The 19,703-nt window shown below is 40.0% G+C and overlaps 1 protein-coding gene across 1 annotated transcript in view; it reads left to right on the plus strand.

Moving 5' to 3' along the window:
- Positions 1 to 19,703, plus strand: part of LOC139723169 (lysosomal-trafficking regulator-like) — a 151,709-nt gene that overhangs the window by 76,026 nt on the left and 55,980 nt on the right. The window contains exons 6-7 of the mRNA XM_071634430.1: positions 4,916 to 5,012; positions 14,716 to 17,771. Coding sequence (XP_071490531.1) covers positions 4,916 to 5,012; positions 14,716 to 17,771 — 3,153 coding nt within the window. The remainder of the gene's footprint in view (positions 1 to 4,915; positions 5,013 to 14,715; positions 17,772 to 19,703) is intronic.

Below are 19,703 nucleotides of genomic sequence, written 5' to 3' on the forward strand. Positions count from 1 at the left end.
CCATTTGTACCGATTTTAGTGACTGTGTGTGTAATATGTGTCAGGTACAGATTTGTAAGTCATGCAAACTTTTTGTTTGCACAGTTTGGTGTGTTCAAATGGTAAATCTCTGTATTGGTTTCCTCAGAGTTATTACTCTGTGTATATTATACATAGTGATGTACATACAAATGACTTTCTCTCAGAATGATTACACTCTACCAGATGATTGGTCTCTACTTTGAATCCATTGTGGAGATGCAAAAAGACTCAAGTGAGTCACGAAATATTGTTATTTTTTATCAATCATTATTTTACTTTTTTTTTTTTTTGCCTAGGATTCTTTGGTCACAGTCTATTCTGATTGTGTGACAATTCATTCGAAGTTCTGTATAATGCATTAAAAAAAAAAAGGTTGATTGCACTGTGTTCTTGAGTGAGAAAACCCTACCCTGGGACTGAAAGGTTGAGAAAAAATAAGATCCTTGGTGGAACCTTGATTACAATCTTGCGTACTCCTGTGTTTGCACTACTAAAATTTGTGTGTGAATTCAAAGTGGGGATTTAAGATTATTTTTACATTATCCCAAAGTATGGTATAATACAAATGCCTCAAAAATCATAAATGAATGTACTCATATCAGTAATTTTCACTATTTGTGCTTGAGCCAGAATATTCTACATGTAACTCTATTTTAGTACTGAGAATTTGTATTTGTGCTATTTATAATCTTAATTGATTTTTTTTCCTATAGAGCTGGCTGTAGTGTTAGATTCTGATAATTTTTGTAGTCAAGGTAGGGAATGAACTTGCAATGTATGTAAATGTTAAAATGTAGATCAGCAGAACGTAACGATCCTACAAATTTCATTTATACAGAGGGCAGAGAAATTGAAGAAAACTCATACCTCATATTTTCACCCCTCTGCATAATAATATATATATTGCTTTCATTTGCGTTTATGTTTTTGTTGTGTATATTAGCAGTTCTAGTGATATGACATCTGCTCATGAGCTACCATATTTCTAAGAAGGTCACACTGATTTCACACTGTTGTCTTCATTGTGAAGCTGCTCAAGGAGAAAAGCAAAGGAGAGAAATATATGTCTGTGTGAAAGAGTGTGAGCTTATGTCGCAGTAATTTATGCACTGAAGTATTAAGTAATATGATATCACTTTCATAGAGGGATTAATTTTACATACAGTAGCATGATGGTCTGTATTAAGAAACTCTCTCCATGCCTGGGGAGCTGACAGCTGGTTAAGCTCCCATAATTCTAGAACTGGCAGAAAGGGCAAAAAGTCTTGTTCTGAGATTTTGTAGGCTCCTACAATAGATCACCACTAATGATTTGGATACCTTTCTAGAAGGTTCATCTTCACCAATCCAAAGTTTCCAAGTACCGTGCTAATTCTTGCTTTAGGAAATGGGCTTGATTTCAAAATTGTGTGACAGTGTACGAGGGAAATGCTCATCGATCCAAGTACAATAGTCTTTTGGTGCATTTATAAACTCACTTCCCAAGCAGAATTAAGGTTTCCAGGCCACTTTCAGAGAGTTTGGGACAGTTTATGAATGCAAAACTGTCGTTATGGGGTTTGGAATGCCTTTCTGAAATGCCCAAAAAGAAATACTTATTACACACACTTGTATGTTAATGAGAGAAGGGTACATTCTATTTTACTCTATTCAGTTGAGATGATTATAAACATGTGATATGATTTTATATCCAGGAGATAAAATAGCAAAGTATGTGTGTTTGTGGTCCATGGATGGAGATCTGCTGCTGATTTCTGATATTACCATAGCAATGCTTTGTGTTGACTTGTGATTTTGAACACCTAGACATGTGATTGGAAAATATGATTCTGATATTATGATCTAGGGCTTGTTTCACAAAGATTGCACTTTAGAATAGTAAGTTTGACTTAACACTAGTCAATCTTAGCATGAAATCGACCAACCAAGTGTGTTTTACAAAGTTGATCTCAGCCTAAGACTGACTTTACATTTGTTTCAATAGTAATGTATGAGGCTAAAATATGAAATGAGCCACCAGCTGTCTGCTAACATTGATTTTGAAGTAGGTTCTAGGGTGTAGATTGCTTTAATTTTCCACTGACCTGACTCATTGAGATTATGGTCTGGATCTGTAATTTCAATTAGCAGGAGAACTTCTGTCTTTACAATGACAGTGAAACTTCTCTTTTTCTGAAATGTAAACCCAAGTCTACAATTTGTGGCTTGCAAATTGTATGCATGGTTTTATATCATGCGTGAAGAACTTGTGAGTCCATGCAAGGCTTACACACGACTTAGAGCTTTGTGAAATGGGATTAAAAATTGCAAGTAACAGGAAGACTTAGTTTTAGGAGTTATGCATGATTTGGGGACTTAAACATGTGATTTAAGTCTAACTTACTTCTTCGTGAAACACCCCAAGGAGCATTACTGCCGGGAGGTATTGTTTGGGTTCATGTATGCAGGGTATTCACTTTGAACTCTCGTGGTAGGACTTTAGTTTACTGACTGTGACACCAACACATGTTTCTGACATCACGTGCAGTCGGTACAGCACGCCCAGAGATTTATGCCATAATATTCGCAAGCACAAAATCCGAAAATCAACAAGGTTGTTGTATCAAGCCTTGTAAAACGTTGACTGGGGCTGACAATTAGGCTTACCTGAGCAGTGTTTGCCTTTGAACTCTCTTCTCCACAATGGTGAAAAATGTTCAACTTGGGGCAAGCATAATCAGCTGTGTGCTACCCAAATAATTTGTGCTGCGAGCAGAGAGGTGGACTTCCAACCTCCCTGCTGCGAGGTACCATTATTATATCTTTGGGAGAGTGAACCAGAATATGGCGTCGTATTTACAAATTTATTTACCTAGCTGATATACTCTCGAAGTCCCAGAAGCCAATTTTTAGATGGGCATTTATATTTTCGCATTATCATTTTTATTATTCATTGTTAGTGTTGTCAGTAATCACGTATTCCTTACTGTTGTTTTATATGGCTTTTTCGAGTCTATGTAGTAAAATCATTTTTTTTTTAATCATGTGTTTTCCTTTCAATCAATTGGTGTAAGTAAACCCCCCCCCCCCCCCATTGTTAGGTCTAAATGGTGATCACCATGCTTGATATTTCCCTACACCTGAGGTTATACTTGGGCCTATGACTTTAAAAAAAAATTCACATTTATCAATGTAGATCCCTTCATATATCTCCCACCTTTCAAAATTGTAGTCACTATCATACAATTGTAAACAGATCATTATGTTTATTTTCATATTGAGACATTTGTACATTCAAGTGAACATTCACCTGTAGACATAATTTGTACTTTGTAACTTTTTGTATACGATTGTCTACTGTATGTTTGTGCATCATTTTCTTGAGAAATATCTAATAAAATAAACTGAAATGGCATGAAATGAGTTCATATGTATGTACATGTCTGTAGTTCAAGCATGTCCATATGAGGCCTTTGTGGTTCACATAAATCTTTGTTTAAGTTGCAGATTTTTCAAGTGCACTTTTAGTTTTGAAATGATTCTTATATTGGCAAAACGTGTTAGAAGATTAAATCTATGTCCCTCTAAACTCTGCATTTTATTTCATTCTTTATTTTGTACAGGTTTGTAGATTTTAACCACTTCCATCTAATCACTTACCTCTTAATATGATACATGCAGTGAAATTCAAAGGTGCCAATTTAGTGATGACAAAGTAATGATTTCTGCAGCAAAATTCCAGCAAGACTTACATTGTAGTCACTAATAGTGCTCTGTTGGCCACTTCATTGTATGGAAAAGCACTGCTCCTCCCTACATCTATTATCACCTTCCATGTTTTGTCGTAAAAGTACAATGTATCAATTGTACTGTACCCATTTTGAGCACATTTGGATTGATAGCGACACCATGAGTTAAAACCATCTTGTCTGAGGATGTGAATTGTCCGTACTGTGCTGGATTTGAATCCAGCATCCCCTGTTGAGAGCACAATTTTTCATATGATCCACCGTACCCTTGTGTTTCTACTGCTCTTCTGATATGACCGTGTATTCCAACCAGGGAGGTAGCACCTCCCTGTTACAACACAATCAGACGATAGATGTCTGTCCCTGTTAGATTCCAATCTATTCTCATGGCTGGTACAACCCTGTCCTGAGTACAGTACACACTATGTGATATTTTCTGTGGCTTATCCACATTTCTCGGAATCGTCCACTGTAAAAACTATACTTCCTCCATCCTGTGTAGGGTAACAGGATAATTTAATGTACAAGAGATTAGCAGGTTCCATGCACTTTTCTTCCCCTAACAAAAAAAAAGGGGGGGGGGGAATCATTCCTTTTTTTTGCATTGTCCATGGAGCAGTTGAAGCATGTAAACTAATTGTGTGCAGATCTCAAACTACTTTGCCAGTCATGTCTGTGCAATCCAGTAAGGGGTTGCCCAGATTACACTGGCTGTGTTCACTTCATGTTCTGTGAATGAGTAACATTGGACTGTAATGCGAGGATAGTGGTCCTATTTACATGTAGCTAGACCGCATCATGCAAGGTATGACCATAGCAGGAGACGTAGTGTAGCTAGCCCACAATTTACTCATTGTAATCTGTGTAGGAAGGGCATCTTAACATTTGCATAGGCATGAGTCAAAGTAATCTGTTCATCTGATTAGCAGCGATTCAACAAACAAGGTTAGGTTATATTCAAACTAAGCTCACGGTTCCTAGCCAGACTGTGGCTTGTATGGCTAACCAAAGTGATGTAGACAGACCTATATGTATTCATGTAGGGTATGATCATTCTGAGAATTTTCATGTACCAGTATTGTGCTTTATTTCACAGATAAGAAAAGCTTGAAGTGATAATCACAGTATTTTCTCCCCACTTTTCTTTGATTCCATCCTGTGCCCAGGCATTATCCTGTAACGTGGAATTCATCCGACTTCTCATCGCATTGTTTGAAGAAGCCTTGAAACCGCCTTCAAGAATAGCAACTGAACACACCCAAGGTGAGAGAAGAAGAGTTTGTTATATAATCACACTCCTCAATGATACAAGAAATAGATGTTCTGGTGTTTATCTTGAATCTCCTTTTCTGGCCATTACCCCCCCCCCCCCCCCCCCCCCTGCCCTTTTCATGATTGGTCCATTGCAGAATGTTTCTAGAGAGATCCAAAGGATTGAAGTAGTCTTTAAAAGTCCATTTATTATGGAGTTTCCTGTGTGATTTTGAGCCTGAAAATATTAAAATGGGCCTAAATTTTACAGATTGTATTTTGAATAAATGTAATATTTATATAATTATTTCTTCCACCCTCAAATACAATGTGCTCCCCTGCTACATATAGATTTCTGCTGTGGATAAATGCTCACTGGTGTTTTGTTTTTGTGTGTGTTTAGTTGGTTTTTTTTTGGGGGGGGGGTTTTGGGGGGGGATGGGAGGGAAGTGGTCAATAGAGTTTTCCCAGACTTTCTTGTAGAATCAGCAGGTGTCAAAATTGGTGATTTCACAAGTTGTAACAGATCTTGGTGCAAGTTCAGGGTTCTCGCCAGGATTTTCCTTTCTCTAGTCAGCGATTAATATCTATATCAGCGCATTATATACATGTACGTGCTGTTTATGCACCGATACTGTAACTATCTCTTCAAAGCTCATGCTTGTCGGGGGCGGACAAGGGGGCGATACACTGGCGAGAACCCTGAAGTCTAAAAGAATGTTAATGGTAGAGAAAAGAACTTCTGGCTGGGGTTTTATCACTCAGAAAGGGAAAGTGAGAGGGGTTTCCTGTGTATACATTCTTTCCAATATTTACAAAAGGACTTATGGCCTTGTTTGATCATTCCCTTGCTTGTGTGTGTGCTCTTTTGTTTCCTGCGGAAGACCGTGACACAGGTATTCAGTACAGTTTTTTGAATAGGTGCTGCTATAGCTCCATCCTCCTCCGCTCTGTCCTTATCCATAGAAAAGCTACAGTAGGGATCCTTCACTGTTTGATATTCCTGCAGGCGAGGTACTAGTCTGGATTCTGGACTCCTTTTATGATATCTTTACTTGAACTACTAAACTTGTACACATCAAGTGGAACGATGGTACTGTATGATCCCAAGAACCAGAGAAAGAGACTGACTGTCCCTCAGAATTTTGAGGGAGCATACACATGAATTTTAAGTGTGTGAACTTATGACCTCTATCTTCAAGCAAAGAGCAATAAGTCTGGACTCTTCTCTCTCTGGTTCTCGGGATGTAACTATCACTTGAGATGTACAGGAAAATAGCAGCTCGAAAAAAGATATCATAATAGGAGTCCAGAATCTAGACTATTTTGGTATGCGTGCACCAACACACACACACACACACACACACATACACACATACTCTCTCTTTCGTTGTTGTTATTTGAATTTATTTGGCGTTTATCATTCCTCTAGGAATATTTACGCTACTCTTTCTCTCTTTTCTCTCGTTCTCTTTCTCTATCTCTATCTCTCTCTCTGTCTAGCCTAAGTTCCAGACTTTACATACTGCTTTTTTTTATCTCTGTCCTGTATGTTTGGTGATTGAATAGCTTCTACAAGGACAATTATACCTCGGACAATTTACCCCAGATCCTTCCCCTGACCCTAATTTTAATCCTAATTCTAACCCTAACCCTAACCCTGAACCTAACTGTAGTCCTAATCTGTACTCTAACCCTATCACTAACTGGGATTGGGGGGGGGGGGGGGGTAATTGTCCTGATACGGATTATATTCATATCCGCACATTATTCTGCATTTTATTCAAGCTTGCTGTGGTAATCTGTCTTTAGGATTTCATATACATCTCAACCAAAGGAGTACTTTTTTTTATATACTGGAAACAAAGATCTGGAATCCAGATCGAGTCTATTCAGTAAGCTAGCCTCCTGACCTGGTCCCTGATTGAGCGCAGACAATGCCTGACCTTAAAGACAGTCTTGCGAATGTGGAAGAGAATGGGTCCACCTTCAAAGGGCAGTTTATCCTCTGAAGGAGAGCTTTGAATTAGAGTATCGAAGCAAGAACACAGACATCTTTGATCAGGGAAAGCCAATCTACACTGGCAGAAACTCAATCTGAAAACGGCAAGCAAACACAAAAACAAACTGGCTTTTTAGATCACTGTTCACACTGGTAGAAAAATCCAGTATATGCCAACCCTGGAGGTTTGTTATGCCATGGTAACTTATTCATGTAAAGTAGTGTGCATTCAGGATCAGGATGCTGCCCATTGGTTAGTAGTACACAGAATCCAAATCATTCAGTTCAAGCTTGCGGTGATAAACTGTCTTGAAAGAGGGCTTCTCTTGACCTGAGGAGTACGTTAATAACAGAGACAAAGATCTGGAAGCCAGATGAGGTGTGTCCCTTGAGCTACATGTAGCCTTCTGAATGCTTTGTAAGAATCATGTGGACGACACATGTTGATATCTTTAAAAAAGAATCATAGCATGTTATTTTTCATTTGGTTTTCAATCAATACTTATAGTCAGAAAACTTTTTGAAAGCCTTAAATTAGCCTCTTGATTTTTAACCTGTTGAGGATGGTTTGATTTTGCTACAACACTTATTCCCATCTAGACACCTGCCTGAGTATACTCGGGACTTGTCCTCAAAGGTTTAATGTGACAGCAAAGCAATAGCAAAGCTCAGTACCCCTAGGATTGATCTAATGCCCTTCTTGCTTTAAAATAAAAGCTTAGCTTTAGCATTGGATTCTGGGATTCATAACTTGGTATTAAAAGTTCATGTTAGTTTAGTCTGTGCACTTATTGAGTATGGCTCTTCTTAACTCTTGGAAAATTAATTGAAGAGTACGAGATTGTTTGCTGTGATTGTCTTGAATACACACTTCACTATTCTACAAATTTTGTGGTTGTTTGCATTTAAATCAAGATGCATTATCTATGCTGAGCAATATTTTGGACTTTGCAAAGCAGACTTTCCTCTTTAACAGAGATTTTTGTTTGAGTTGGCAAGCAAAGATACTGAAGTAAAAAGTACCTAGATGGTCCACGTACCACCCCCTCTTCCCATCAAATGATAAAGAGAATAATTTCAGAGTGTGTGTGATGAAATCATACAACATCAAACTTTGTGCCCTGTGGTTACTTCCTTTTGATCATACACACTGCGACGAGTGTCAATGTTTAATTTATGAAGCTGAGCAAAGACCATATTTTATTGTTGTACTTTGGTCCCTATTGATATTACACAATAAAAAAAGAACAAAACAAAGATATGCATTTAACTGCATATTTTGTAGTAACTGCCGTGAGCTTAGGAACATATTCTTTATATCATATGACTCTACGGTCCAAATTTCATACTCGGTACTTATCTGTCCTTGCGCGAATGAGAGTTACAGTGTAGATGGAAGAGATCTGGTCTCTCAAAGGATATCCTAGCCCAATTTTCCTTGACTTTGAGATCTTTTTTTTTTTTTTTTTTTTTGCGTGTTTCAAACTGCATGTGTGAGGGCCATCTCCCCCTAGGGGAGACCATTTCCTGGTTTCATTTTCCATCCGAGAAGATGGCCGGATAGCCCATATTCAGCTGCACATGCTGGTATGACATGGGGTCCTGTTTGATGTGGGGCGGACTCAACACTTTGCTATGTTTTACAATCTGGTCTTTCGAATGAATGACAGAAGCAGGATCTTTTACGTGCATGAGTTGGGTCTCTCTCACACTCACACACGGAACCTCCATTTTATGTCCTTTTCTGAGGGATAAAGTCAAAGTTGAGTGAGAAATGATGCCTCAGAGACTTTGGAGTCGGCAAGATTCAAATCTTTCATGGAACATCCATCAGTGGGCTCACATGTTTTCTGCCTGGGCGGCTCGCTTGGACTGTTAGGGAAGGAAGTCATTTGAGCGGTCTCTCTCCTCTGAGGGAAAAATGGAATTTATAGGGAGTGACCTTGGTCACCTTCATGGTAGGTCATTGTCAAGAGTCATTTTAAAGTTATTGTTTTGGGTCAAAGGTGATTTTAAGTGTCCAATGTCATTTGCTGCCGCTGGGTCAAAATCAGAGTTAGACTGACATCAGATGGGGAGTGACATGTTGCTGTCAAAACTCTTGTAGTTTTCGCTCTAAGCTCATGATGATTGAGTAGTCTAACTCACTGGACAGACTTGTCAAAACTACTGTAGTTTTTTACACTATCTCACATAAAGTTCAAAATGATGTTACGTGTGCAAAGTGGTAAGACAGAGAAGTATAGGCCTATAACATGGCTAATCAATTGTTTTCCAAATTAATTTTTCATTGTCCGAGACAGCATGACGCAAAGATGGGCATAGGTAGCCCCTTCACTGAATTGAAAAACCTTTAAGGTGATGAGTATTTCATTAGTACGAGAAATTAAAAGTTTGGAAGCATGCAGGTAACCACTCCGACACAGAATCGGACTATTCAGTGCTGTTGTGAAGTATTGAGTCTCACCAATGTTTCAATTTAAAGTTTGACTTTTTATTTGCCTGCATCGCAGAATCAGGGCAGTATTTTTTCATACTGCCTCACATCATGAACAAACTTACATTTTGTGTATAGTACAGTCAGGAATACGATGTGGGGAAATTCCCATCGGTCATACGTATTTGACTAAAGTACGTCTGTGTTGTGTAAGATTATTCCTTTTTTTTTTTGTCTGCATCACAGAATAAGGCAATATTCTTTTATACTGCCTCACATCATGAACAAATACATTTTTTTTTTTTTGTGTATAGGACAGTTAGGAGTGCTACAAAAGGAAAGTCCCGTTGGTTGTACGCAGAACTAAAGAATGTCTGTGTTGCATCAAATTCTTTTTTTTTTCTTCTTCTTCTTCTTTTTGCCAGCATCATAGAATCAAGGCATTTTTTTTTTACATTGCCTCACATCGTAAACAAATTTGTGTGTATATTACCGTCGGGAGTACTACAGTACGTAGGGAAAGTCCCTTCGGTCCTACGTAGAAATAAAGAATGTCTGTGTTGTGTAGAATTCTTTGTGCTTTTTTTTTTTGCCTGCATCACCTATCGCAGGGCAGTATTTTTTTTCCCCGTTTTTTAACACTACCTCATATCAAGAACAAATTCATTGTGTGTGCATAGTACAATTAGGAATGCTTCTGTATATAGGGAAAGTCCCATCGGTTGTACGCAGAAATAAAAATGTCTGTGTTGTGTAACTTGACTCGGGTGACACACAAGTCGTATAGCAGTCAGTGATTCTGTTTGGCATTTGAGGTGATGTGCACAGGCCTGTATTGGGTACATGTATGGAGGATAAATCAATGATTTCATTCATATAGGTAATATTGTAATCCCCTTTGTTCATTTTAAGTCAACGAACAGTACTCTACTCTATGTTAACAATTGCAATGAGCTGTTCTGCATGAATGCAGTCAGTTTGTGTCTTGTGTGCACAATGCAGGAACAATAATCAATGTCTGGTTTGCACAAACTCTGAAAACTCCAGTTCCTGCTCCTACCTTAAAAAAAAGAGGGGGGGGGGGAGGAAAAAGAAAGGAAAATGAAATCAACTCAAGCTACAGAAGTGTCAGTCAGTAAAGAGGAAAGCTAAAATGGGGATTTAGGTAATATTTGTTTGTTCTTTGCTTTATTTTGAATGACATTTTCTTTCAATCTAACATGATTTGCCCCAAGGGACTGTGCCCTAGTGAAATTGGCAGTTCAATGATAAGAGAGCAAGCATTAGTGAGCATAATGTGTGCAGTTTATTGGATTCAAATCAAAGATGAAGTTGCTACCTTGAGACATGGCCAGTGACAAGGAGGAACAAAAACAATTGTTTGAACTTTTCTGGGGCTTGCCGTGGAAACCTCAAGAAATAAGTCATTTGCGGATCTCTTCTGGGACTTCACCACTCACAAATGAAAAAATGACAACCTTTAAATGACAGTAGACAGTAGAAACACAAAAGTGAGGGAAATAAGCAAACTTAGGTGTGGTAAAAAAACAGAGGGGGAGAGTATGTTGAACATTTGACAGATGATTGTCAAACTCTAAAGGTAAACTTGCTCTTGAGGCTTTAAGGCTGCGTTTATCTAAAAACTTTCTGAGGCAGAATCACGATCCTTAACGCGTTTGAGGCATTTTCAGGGGTTAGATAAATGCAACTGTGTTTTCAAACGCGTTTAGAAACGCCGTTTAGAAACGCCTTTCAAAGGGCGTTTTAAAACACGTTTGAGACCACGATCGCCGTTCTGTGAGTGGATAAACGCAATGCCGTTTTGAAACACGTTAAATATCTCAAGGTCAAATCCCAGCTGTTTCCGGTTGTGCTCTCTACCCGTTATTTGTGTGTGACTGAGGAGTCACGTTTGGTGATATACAGTTGACCTTTACTTCTTGGGTCAAACGGCGCAAAGCAGCTGCGCAGTGACACCACTCGAATCGCGATTGTATGATGGTTCGATAAATGCGGCTCCCCGAGAATCACGTTTCAAACCACGTTTGCAAACACCATTCCAAATGCGTTTTGAAATGTGATTCTCTCTCCCAAGTTAGATAAACGCAGTTACCAGGCAATTTCACAAATGATTTTCTTTCTTTTCTTTTCTTTTTTTCAGGGAAGGCTCTGTTACCTATTGCCCATGATATGTTTACACGTACCTCCATGAGGTATACTAAAATCATACTGCAAAGCATGTGTCCTTGCAAATTGAAAGGAGATAGCTCTCTGGGGATAGCCATTAATCTTATTATCCAGAATTCATAATTCTCAGCTTAAAGGGCTCAAGGCTTATGAAAGCTTGGTGGTTTTTACTATTGAAAGAGATGAGGACTGTTTACAAAATTGAATCTTTGTCAGCTTTAAACAAGAGAGCAGAAAATCCGTAGAATACCTTCTAGGGGATGGTATGATTTTTCTCTTTTTGTCAGTTCAATTCAATTCAATTCAAATGGATTTATTTGGAATATTCTGCATTGAATATATATTACAAATGAAATGCAGTCATTTCTTTTTATTTTCAAGACAATAAATCACACAGCATGTATATCCAAACATAATTGAGATATATACGTGTACAGATTGAAGAAAAGAGTAAGAAAACCTGTCAATTGGGAACCACTCGGGATGTAGTGAATCAAATGATCTGACTGAATTATGGCACATGTTATGGGAGAGTGAAGAATGCAGAAGACTCATCAAATAAGCATATATGGCTTGATATGACAGCCTTAAAAGAGAGGAAAAAAGAAGAAAATAGGCAAAACATCCATCATTAATGATTGTATACTTATCGAAAACAAAAGAAAAGGAAAACAACAGTGATTCTGGCATCACATTATGCGTTTTCACATCAGCTCGAAGAGGGGGTAGCCCGAATAGTTAACAATTTTAAAATAGCTAATTCGACAACTGAGTATGTGCAAACAGCGTCAGTAACGTGTGTGCCCTCTCAAAAATTCCTCATGATTTGTGTGCAGTGTGCCTCGATCGATTGGGTCACACACGCTAGGCATGATGGGATTCATCTCGCTAATTTCTCGAGTCATATTCACATTATCAAACAGCGCGCTACTATCCCGCTATTTCAGAAATTTCCCGAGTTGAAGTCGAGAAATTTTCTCAACCAGAGCGATACAATTAGCGCGCTAATTTGTGTTCACATTATCAAATAGCGCGCTATTTCGCTATCGGGAAAATTTCCCAAGTCAGAAAATAGCGCGCTATTTCGAAACATCGGGCTGATGTGAAATCGCCTAAAGCGACAACAAAAATTGAATAGACACTACACTCTATATACAGAGAATGAGGTGAGTGAGGTGAGTGCTGGTGCAAGTGAATGAGCCCAGCAGGCGTGCGGTACTAGGGGCCTTTTAACATAACAAAACTTAGATATCTTTATTGAATAATTTGGTGTAAGGAGATGGGGGGTGGGGGGGTCCATTTGGCCTCTCGATTTAAGACAAGTCTGACATCTCAGTTGTAAAATATCCTACTAGATAACAACATCTGATGTATTGACTGTGATTTGATGAAGAAGACTAACTTTGGTTGAGTTCAGACTTTCCAGTAATACTGAAGATTGCAGGGACTCAAGTGTAAAGTCAGTTTTGTCAGAAAACAATATTAGTAGTTAATGTCTGTACTGTGTAAGGTAATGGTAAGGTAGAGAATAATGGAATTTGAACTTCAGAAAAAAAAAAGTTTATTCAAACCTGCTCAGAAGTTTACTTACTTCATATGTATATTACAGAAGTAAACCCTCAGATACTAGTTAAACCATGTTGAAACAGTAGAGTGCTACTGATACAGTACGAGGCTGTTTATGTTGATATGAATAAACCTTAGGATATTCTTCTGAAGTAATCATCACAGTGTAATTGCTGGTATGATGTCCATGATGGATTGAAGCATTTGTATTCACAATTTCTGTCACTTTATTCATGAAAAATTATTTTTTTTAAATTGTATATAATTTGCAATATATGGCATGAAGAGTAGAATTCAGAAATTCATGAAATCATGACAACATACATGTCATTATTTGTGCTGTGAGAATGCTGAAAACATGACAGTTCAATTTAAGTTGACTGAGATAATGTACAGGGTATAGGGTACAAATCCAGTGTCTTTAGAGACAATTACACATAAACAATGTTGATGTATCCTGTTTTGTCTGAATATTCAGATGAGGATGTTTAGAATGCCCACTGATGAGTACAGACAACAGTCTACAAAAATCAGCTGATGATCCCTAAAAGTATGATTTTGCTGATCTCTCCATGTGTTGGGCTGGTGTATACACCTTATATATGTGACCCGCTACAACAAAATGATCCTAAAGTCGGGCGAGGTCGATTATTTGAAAATTGCATGATATAATCCCCTAATCTTTCTGCTTTAAATTGATATATAACACATTTTATAAAAATAATCGGCTGCGGAGATATCGATGTTTAAAAGAGAGCATGTCGAGACGTCTGGAAAATCACTGTTTCGAGAAAAGCGCCCTAAAAGTCTTCCTTTCGACGCAATCGCGATCAAGGGACACGCAAGTCAGTGTTCACCTCTGGACAATAGAAGGTAAGCCCTAGCAACTCCCGAAGAGTTCATTCAAGCACATCAGCGTCAGCGGTCTCCTCACCAACCAATCAGTGACCAGGATGTGAGAAGCGGCTGAGCATAGCGCATCCCGCCCGCACGCACCAGTCGACTGGGCAGTGTGCGAGCTTCACGCTTCGGTTAGCAGCAAGCAGCAAACTGACCAATGAGATCACTCTGGTCGTTGTTAGGGGCGGAACCTGTCTGTGGCTCTCAATACAAATTTTCGAACCAGTCTCTGCTTCGTTGAAACGCCAAAAAAACATGGCTCAGATAAACGCTATTTTTTGGTCTTTCCTTTGATGGTTTTGCTTCAAAATTTCGACAGATGATAGAAGATATGTTAGACTCCAATAATATATCAAAATCAGAAAATCGTAAGTTTTGACCAATTTTAATGCTCTGACTTCAAACTCGATTTTCACGGCTTCGACCGTGCGCGACTTTAGGACCTTTTTGTTGTAGCGAGTCACATATGTTTACAGGCCTCTCAGAGCAAGATATACAATTACACATTAAATGTACTGTTTATTTAATCACTAACAGCCCACAAACGTACTGTAATCACACTTTGTGATCTGTTGCATCAAAGATTTCAATTTTCCCCCCTTTTGTTTTGGTTCATTTGATAGATGTGTCGGATCTGGTGCCCCGGATGGAAATCTGCTTTCCCAAGCTAACAGGAAAGCGTGCCAGCCCAGTGGAGTCTCCCACTACCAACATGGCAGCACACCTCACATACGATGTGTACCGGCAGAAGGCCGCCTTCCTAAGAGAAACCACTTCCTTCCAGGGTGGCGGCCCTGGAGGTCGCTCGCGGGGCACTGCAGGAAGCCAACGGAAAAAGGCCACTTCTCCTGCCAACAAAGAGGACGAGAGTACCGATTCTGAGAATGAAGGAAAGAGGCGATACAGGCACAGGTTTGGGTCAAACAACATCAAAAAGCATAAAGTGACAGCAGACTATCGCATGGCGTTCCTCAACTCAATACCTAAGTATCAGTGGCATGGGGGGAACCTTATTGTCAGGCCAAGAATGAGCATAGACGATGGGATGTCACTTGTGGACTTGTCCAGCACGACACCGTTTGACCTCTGCATCACTCTCCTCTCCTTTCTTGAAAAGCTGTGTTCCAGTGAAGCGATGAACGCAGCCCACAGGAACTCGCTGAGTCTCTTTCTGGCACCACACTTGACGAACCTTCTCGTCGAGATGGACCAGAAGTGCTCCGGAGAGTCGTCGCCATTGGAGGACAGATGGGGGCCAGAGCTGTTGGGAACCCTGAAAAGGCTCATCCTTCGCGTAGTGCTCAAGGTGTGTCTGTACAGCCTCACCCACCACCAGAAGGTGGTGGAGTTGTCATCGAGTGGATTGATGCAGTCATTGCTGCAGGAGGCCAAAAGCTCGACTCAGAAAATCATGCACACGTTGTCAGAGAGGAGGGGTGAAAGAGAGGATGACTTTACCAGAGATGAAGGCGATGAGCAGGAAATATCAGACTCCGTCTTTGATGGACCTGATAATGATCACAGGAAGCCTGGTGGGAGGAAACTAGTACTTGATGCTGATGCAATCAAGAGAGCCAGCATCACCTACATCAGTGACATCCTTCACGGTGTGATTCTGCTCCTCTCCTATGTAATGTACAGTTGCCATGACAACCAGGCTGTGCTGACCCAAGGGTTAGCCATGCTGAATGAGTTTGAAAGTAGTGGTGGGTACAAGCTCTTCCTGATGGTCATCGAGAATATGGACAGCCAACTCTCTGGTGGGGAAGATGATGGGGAGCGAGTCAGGAACATTAAGGCCAACATCATTGCCCTGATCACAAGTGTGAGCAAGCTTACAACAGCAACAAAGAAAGCAAAGCTGGAGTACCTCCACAAGTTTCAGTGCCTCAAGAGAACTCACAATAACTGTGACTACAGTCACTATATGCACCACCACCAAAGCATGCTGGGAATGACTTACACTGCCTATGAGGAGGACAAGCAGAGCTTGTTGGACTCTGGTCACATGTCAAGTGGTGGGCCACTAGACAGACTTTCTATCAGAGCAAATCGAAATAAGTGTTGCATCGCCTCAATTGTGGATGTGGTTCTGGAGCTAATTTCAAAAGTGCAATGTCGTGTAACCATAGTGAGACTGCTTGGGATGTTAGAGCAGGGTGGCATCTGCTGTTGCATCCCACCCCATGTCCTTCTGACAAGACTCCTTCACCGCATCGAGAGCAGATCGCCAGCATTGTCAAACTACATGTTGAGCGTGATCGCAAAGCTGATTTTGGAACAACTCAGAGGTGGGGAGAAGTCTGAGGCTCTTCCAGTTGACCTCTGTCCCGAATGTGAGAGTCGACACAAGCTTGTGGGCAGTCAGGACATCGGGAGCATCACAGACAGCAGGACTAGTGACAGTGCAATCGGTAGTGACTTCAGCAACCAGGACGGAGACCTTACCAAGTCTCGGTGGCAAGTCCTGGGGTTGTATTTCAGCCTCCTGACCAATGAAGTAAACGAAATCCTCAGTATCCAAGTAGCAAAACATCTTCTGCACCTGGTGAAGCATGGCAACTATGTCATAAAGCAGGAACTGTACCTCCATGTGTACCTCCCTTGCTTTGAGTCTTCCAGGCCAATGTTGCAGGAAGACACTCCATGTCCTTTGCCTAAGCTGCCATACCGCATCACCTCGCCAACTGTCTTGGACTACTGCTTCAGTGCCTTGCCCATCCTGCTGACCACTTCCACCTTTGCGCAGGATCTCTTCTTGAGCCAAGGTGGTCTAAACCAACTGTTGCATCTCCTGCAGCTGGAGACCACACGTCCACATGTCCTGCAAGTCTTTGAAGTCATCATCCTCTCGGGGGATGAGGAAAAACTGAGGAAGCGGGACCGAAGCAACACGGATGACAGTGTTCTCAGTGAAACATCAACTCAGACAAGTGCAAGTACACAACTCAAATCTTGTGCAGCAGAAAAGAAGCGTGACCATGCCAGTACTGTCAGTAGTGTTCTAGAAGCATTTACAGGTATTGTTCAAGAAGTTATACCGGATGATTTGCTTGTGAAAGCTGAAAGTTCAGAAAGTGGAAGTTCTCAAAACCAGTATTGTGGATTGTCTTCCAGTGGAAGATCCTTTGACAGACTCCTTTCATCATACACCATAGTAGATGAACCATTTGAAAGCATAGCACACCAAAGTATTGAATCAGTACTAGGAACAATTCAAGAAGGTGTTCCAGCCATTCCAGAGAGGAAAGAGAGCTCAACTGACTGCTACAGCTCTGATTCCTCACACACGGACGCATCAACACCCACCAGGGTTCTCATGCCCAAGGACAGTCTGAGTATGTTGTCCGATGCACGCCTGGCCATGGCAAGCGATGTCTGGCGATCCTGTGCCAATCTCATCGTCTATAGCCCTGGATTCCTGGAGCACTTCTTACACTGCCAAGTTGCGGGGAACATCTACAAGATCCTGAACGAGTCCTTCCTGGCCTTGGCGCAGATTACCAAGGAGTGCGAGGTGCTGGAGATCAGCTTAGAGTCTGTCCAGGACACCACCAGGACCTACTCAGACAGCGACATCAGCAAGAGGGATCGCTTTCATGTCACACTCAGCATTGTGGGATCGCTCATGAGAATACAGCTCAAGCTCTGCAAAGAGCTGGCTGCGAGGAAGTTGGAGGTAAGTCCTCTCTCTTTCATCTTCCTAAAGATTACTGAAGTGATGATGTCACAATCTTTTGTTTTAGAACCAATTTTCATGGAGATGAATGGCTATGACATCACACATGGAAGTGTACATGTATTCAGACGTTTTGTAGGATATGTACCATACTCACATCTGTAGACTATTTGGGGATCGCGAGTTGGTTAACTGGCACTTTTCCTCTTGGTGTTCTATACCATGGTTCAAAGGTGTGATCCGTATCCATCTTTCTCCTCTACAAGTCAAACGAAATGAACTTTCAATTGATGATCAACCACCATGAGAATGTAGCATCATCTATTCAAATACTGTGCTGTCTCCAACTATGAATTCCATGAGTATCCGGAATTAAATGTCTAGATTAGAAAAATAGACACCTATTGTCATTAAGAACAACGAATGAGCAGTCATAGAATGAAAATTCTCTGCACTTCTTAATGGGAAAGTACTTAACCAAGCCAAGTTTTTCCACTTTCCTTCCTTTTTATGTGTAGTTGCAATATATTAGCTTTCCAATAAGATTTTGGATCGAATGTGATTATTTGTGAAATGTTATCTTTTTCATTTCTTAGATTATATTATCATGTAGAGATATACAGTAATGGGCAAGTAGGTATGGGTGATCGATGGTTTTCCCCCTATATTCACCATATTTACCTACATAGTTTGCATGATAGTGATCCTAATGAGATGATGTAAACAATGGCACTGAAATTCAAAGGAAAACATAACCTAACCACCCACCCGATCTCTACATGCCGAGGTAGTGTTATCAATGTTTTCTAGCCGTATCGGTTCCAAGGTCAGAGGTTGTCATTGGCAAATAAGGATGGTTGTAAAGTGCAAAAGCTTGCATGGTGTGAGAGCATGTTTAAAAACATTGAGGTAATAGCAAGCTTAAAGTGCAATCCAGATCATGTTAACGTTGGCTCTAATAGATAGAGCAAAATAAATCAAACAGAATGGGGGCCATGTTCATCAAACCTGGACCTGAACTCTTTAACATGCCAAGTACATTGTACACCAAGTGTGCACCACATGATATACACAAAATCCTTAGCAGCTTAATTTGTCTGACAAGAGAGTTAGTGAAGAATGTGAAGTTTTCAAATTTGAAAGTGATAGATATACAGGTATGTTTTTACCAAAAAGGGATATTAGTAGCATATATGCATGTTATGATCATTTCATCAATTCTCAAGTTGCCCATTTACCCATGACCTACACACCAAGTTTTACCAAATGCACTTTTTTAAAGCAAGAAATCAAGAAAAAAAAAACAACGAAAAATTGTATCCTTTGCAGTATATTGTGTGTGTGTTGCAGACGTAATATGTATAACATATGAAATGAGACAGAAAATAATGCACCCACTTCCATATTGTAGTGAGCATTTCATTAAGGTCACTTCAAATTGTATCCAACAATCAAACATTCATCATGGTCATAATCTTAGCCGGACTTTCCTCTGATTTTTTCCGAGGCCTCACTTCTTTTACTAGAATGGCCTTTCCTCGGCCCTGTCACATCATCCTCCTGCAGATACTAAAATGATTCCTGGCTATATTCTTGCAAAAATGAGGAAAGCAGGCTCTGTAAGAATTACTGTGCTGTTGTTGAGGGAGGCGAATTACTCTATAAAAGTAACAATTGCTTGGAGGCTGTGTACATGTTTTTTCTTGAAATTCAGAAAGGCTTTCTCTCTTTTCTGCAGATTCGTAAAACACATACAACTGTATTGGTACCTTGTCTTTTTGAGGGATGATGCCACATAATTTCCTCTTATATGGACCAAATTTGTTCAATAAAGCAAAGTTTGAGCAAAAAAAAAAAAACTTTTGCAAATTTAGGGATTTAAATGATACTGGTCTTTGATGTATTTTATATAATCTCTTCGTTCTTTATTTT

Source organism: Diadema antillarum, unplaced genomic scaffold (genome assembly GCF_040938485.1).
Source record: "Diadema antillarum isolate AM-2024a unplaced genomic scaffold, OU_Dant_1.0 scf00000182, whole genome shotgun sequence".
NCBI lineage: Eukaryota > Metazoa > Echinodermata > Echinoidea > Diadematoida > Diadematidae > Diadema > Diadema antillarum.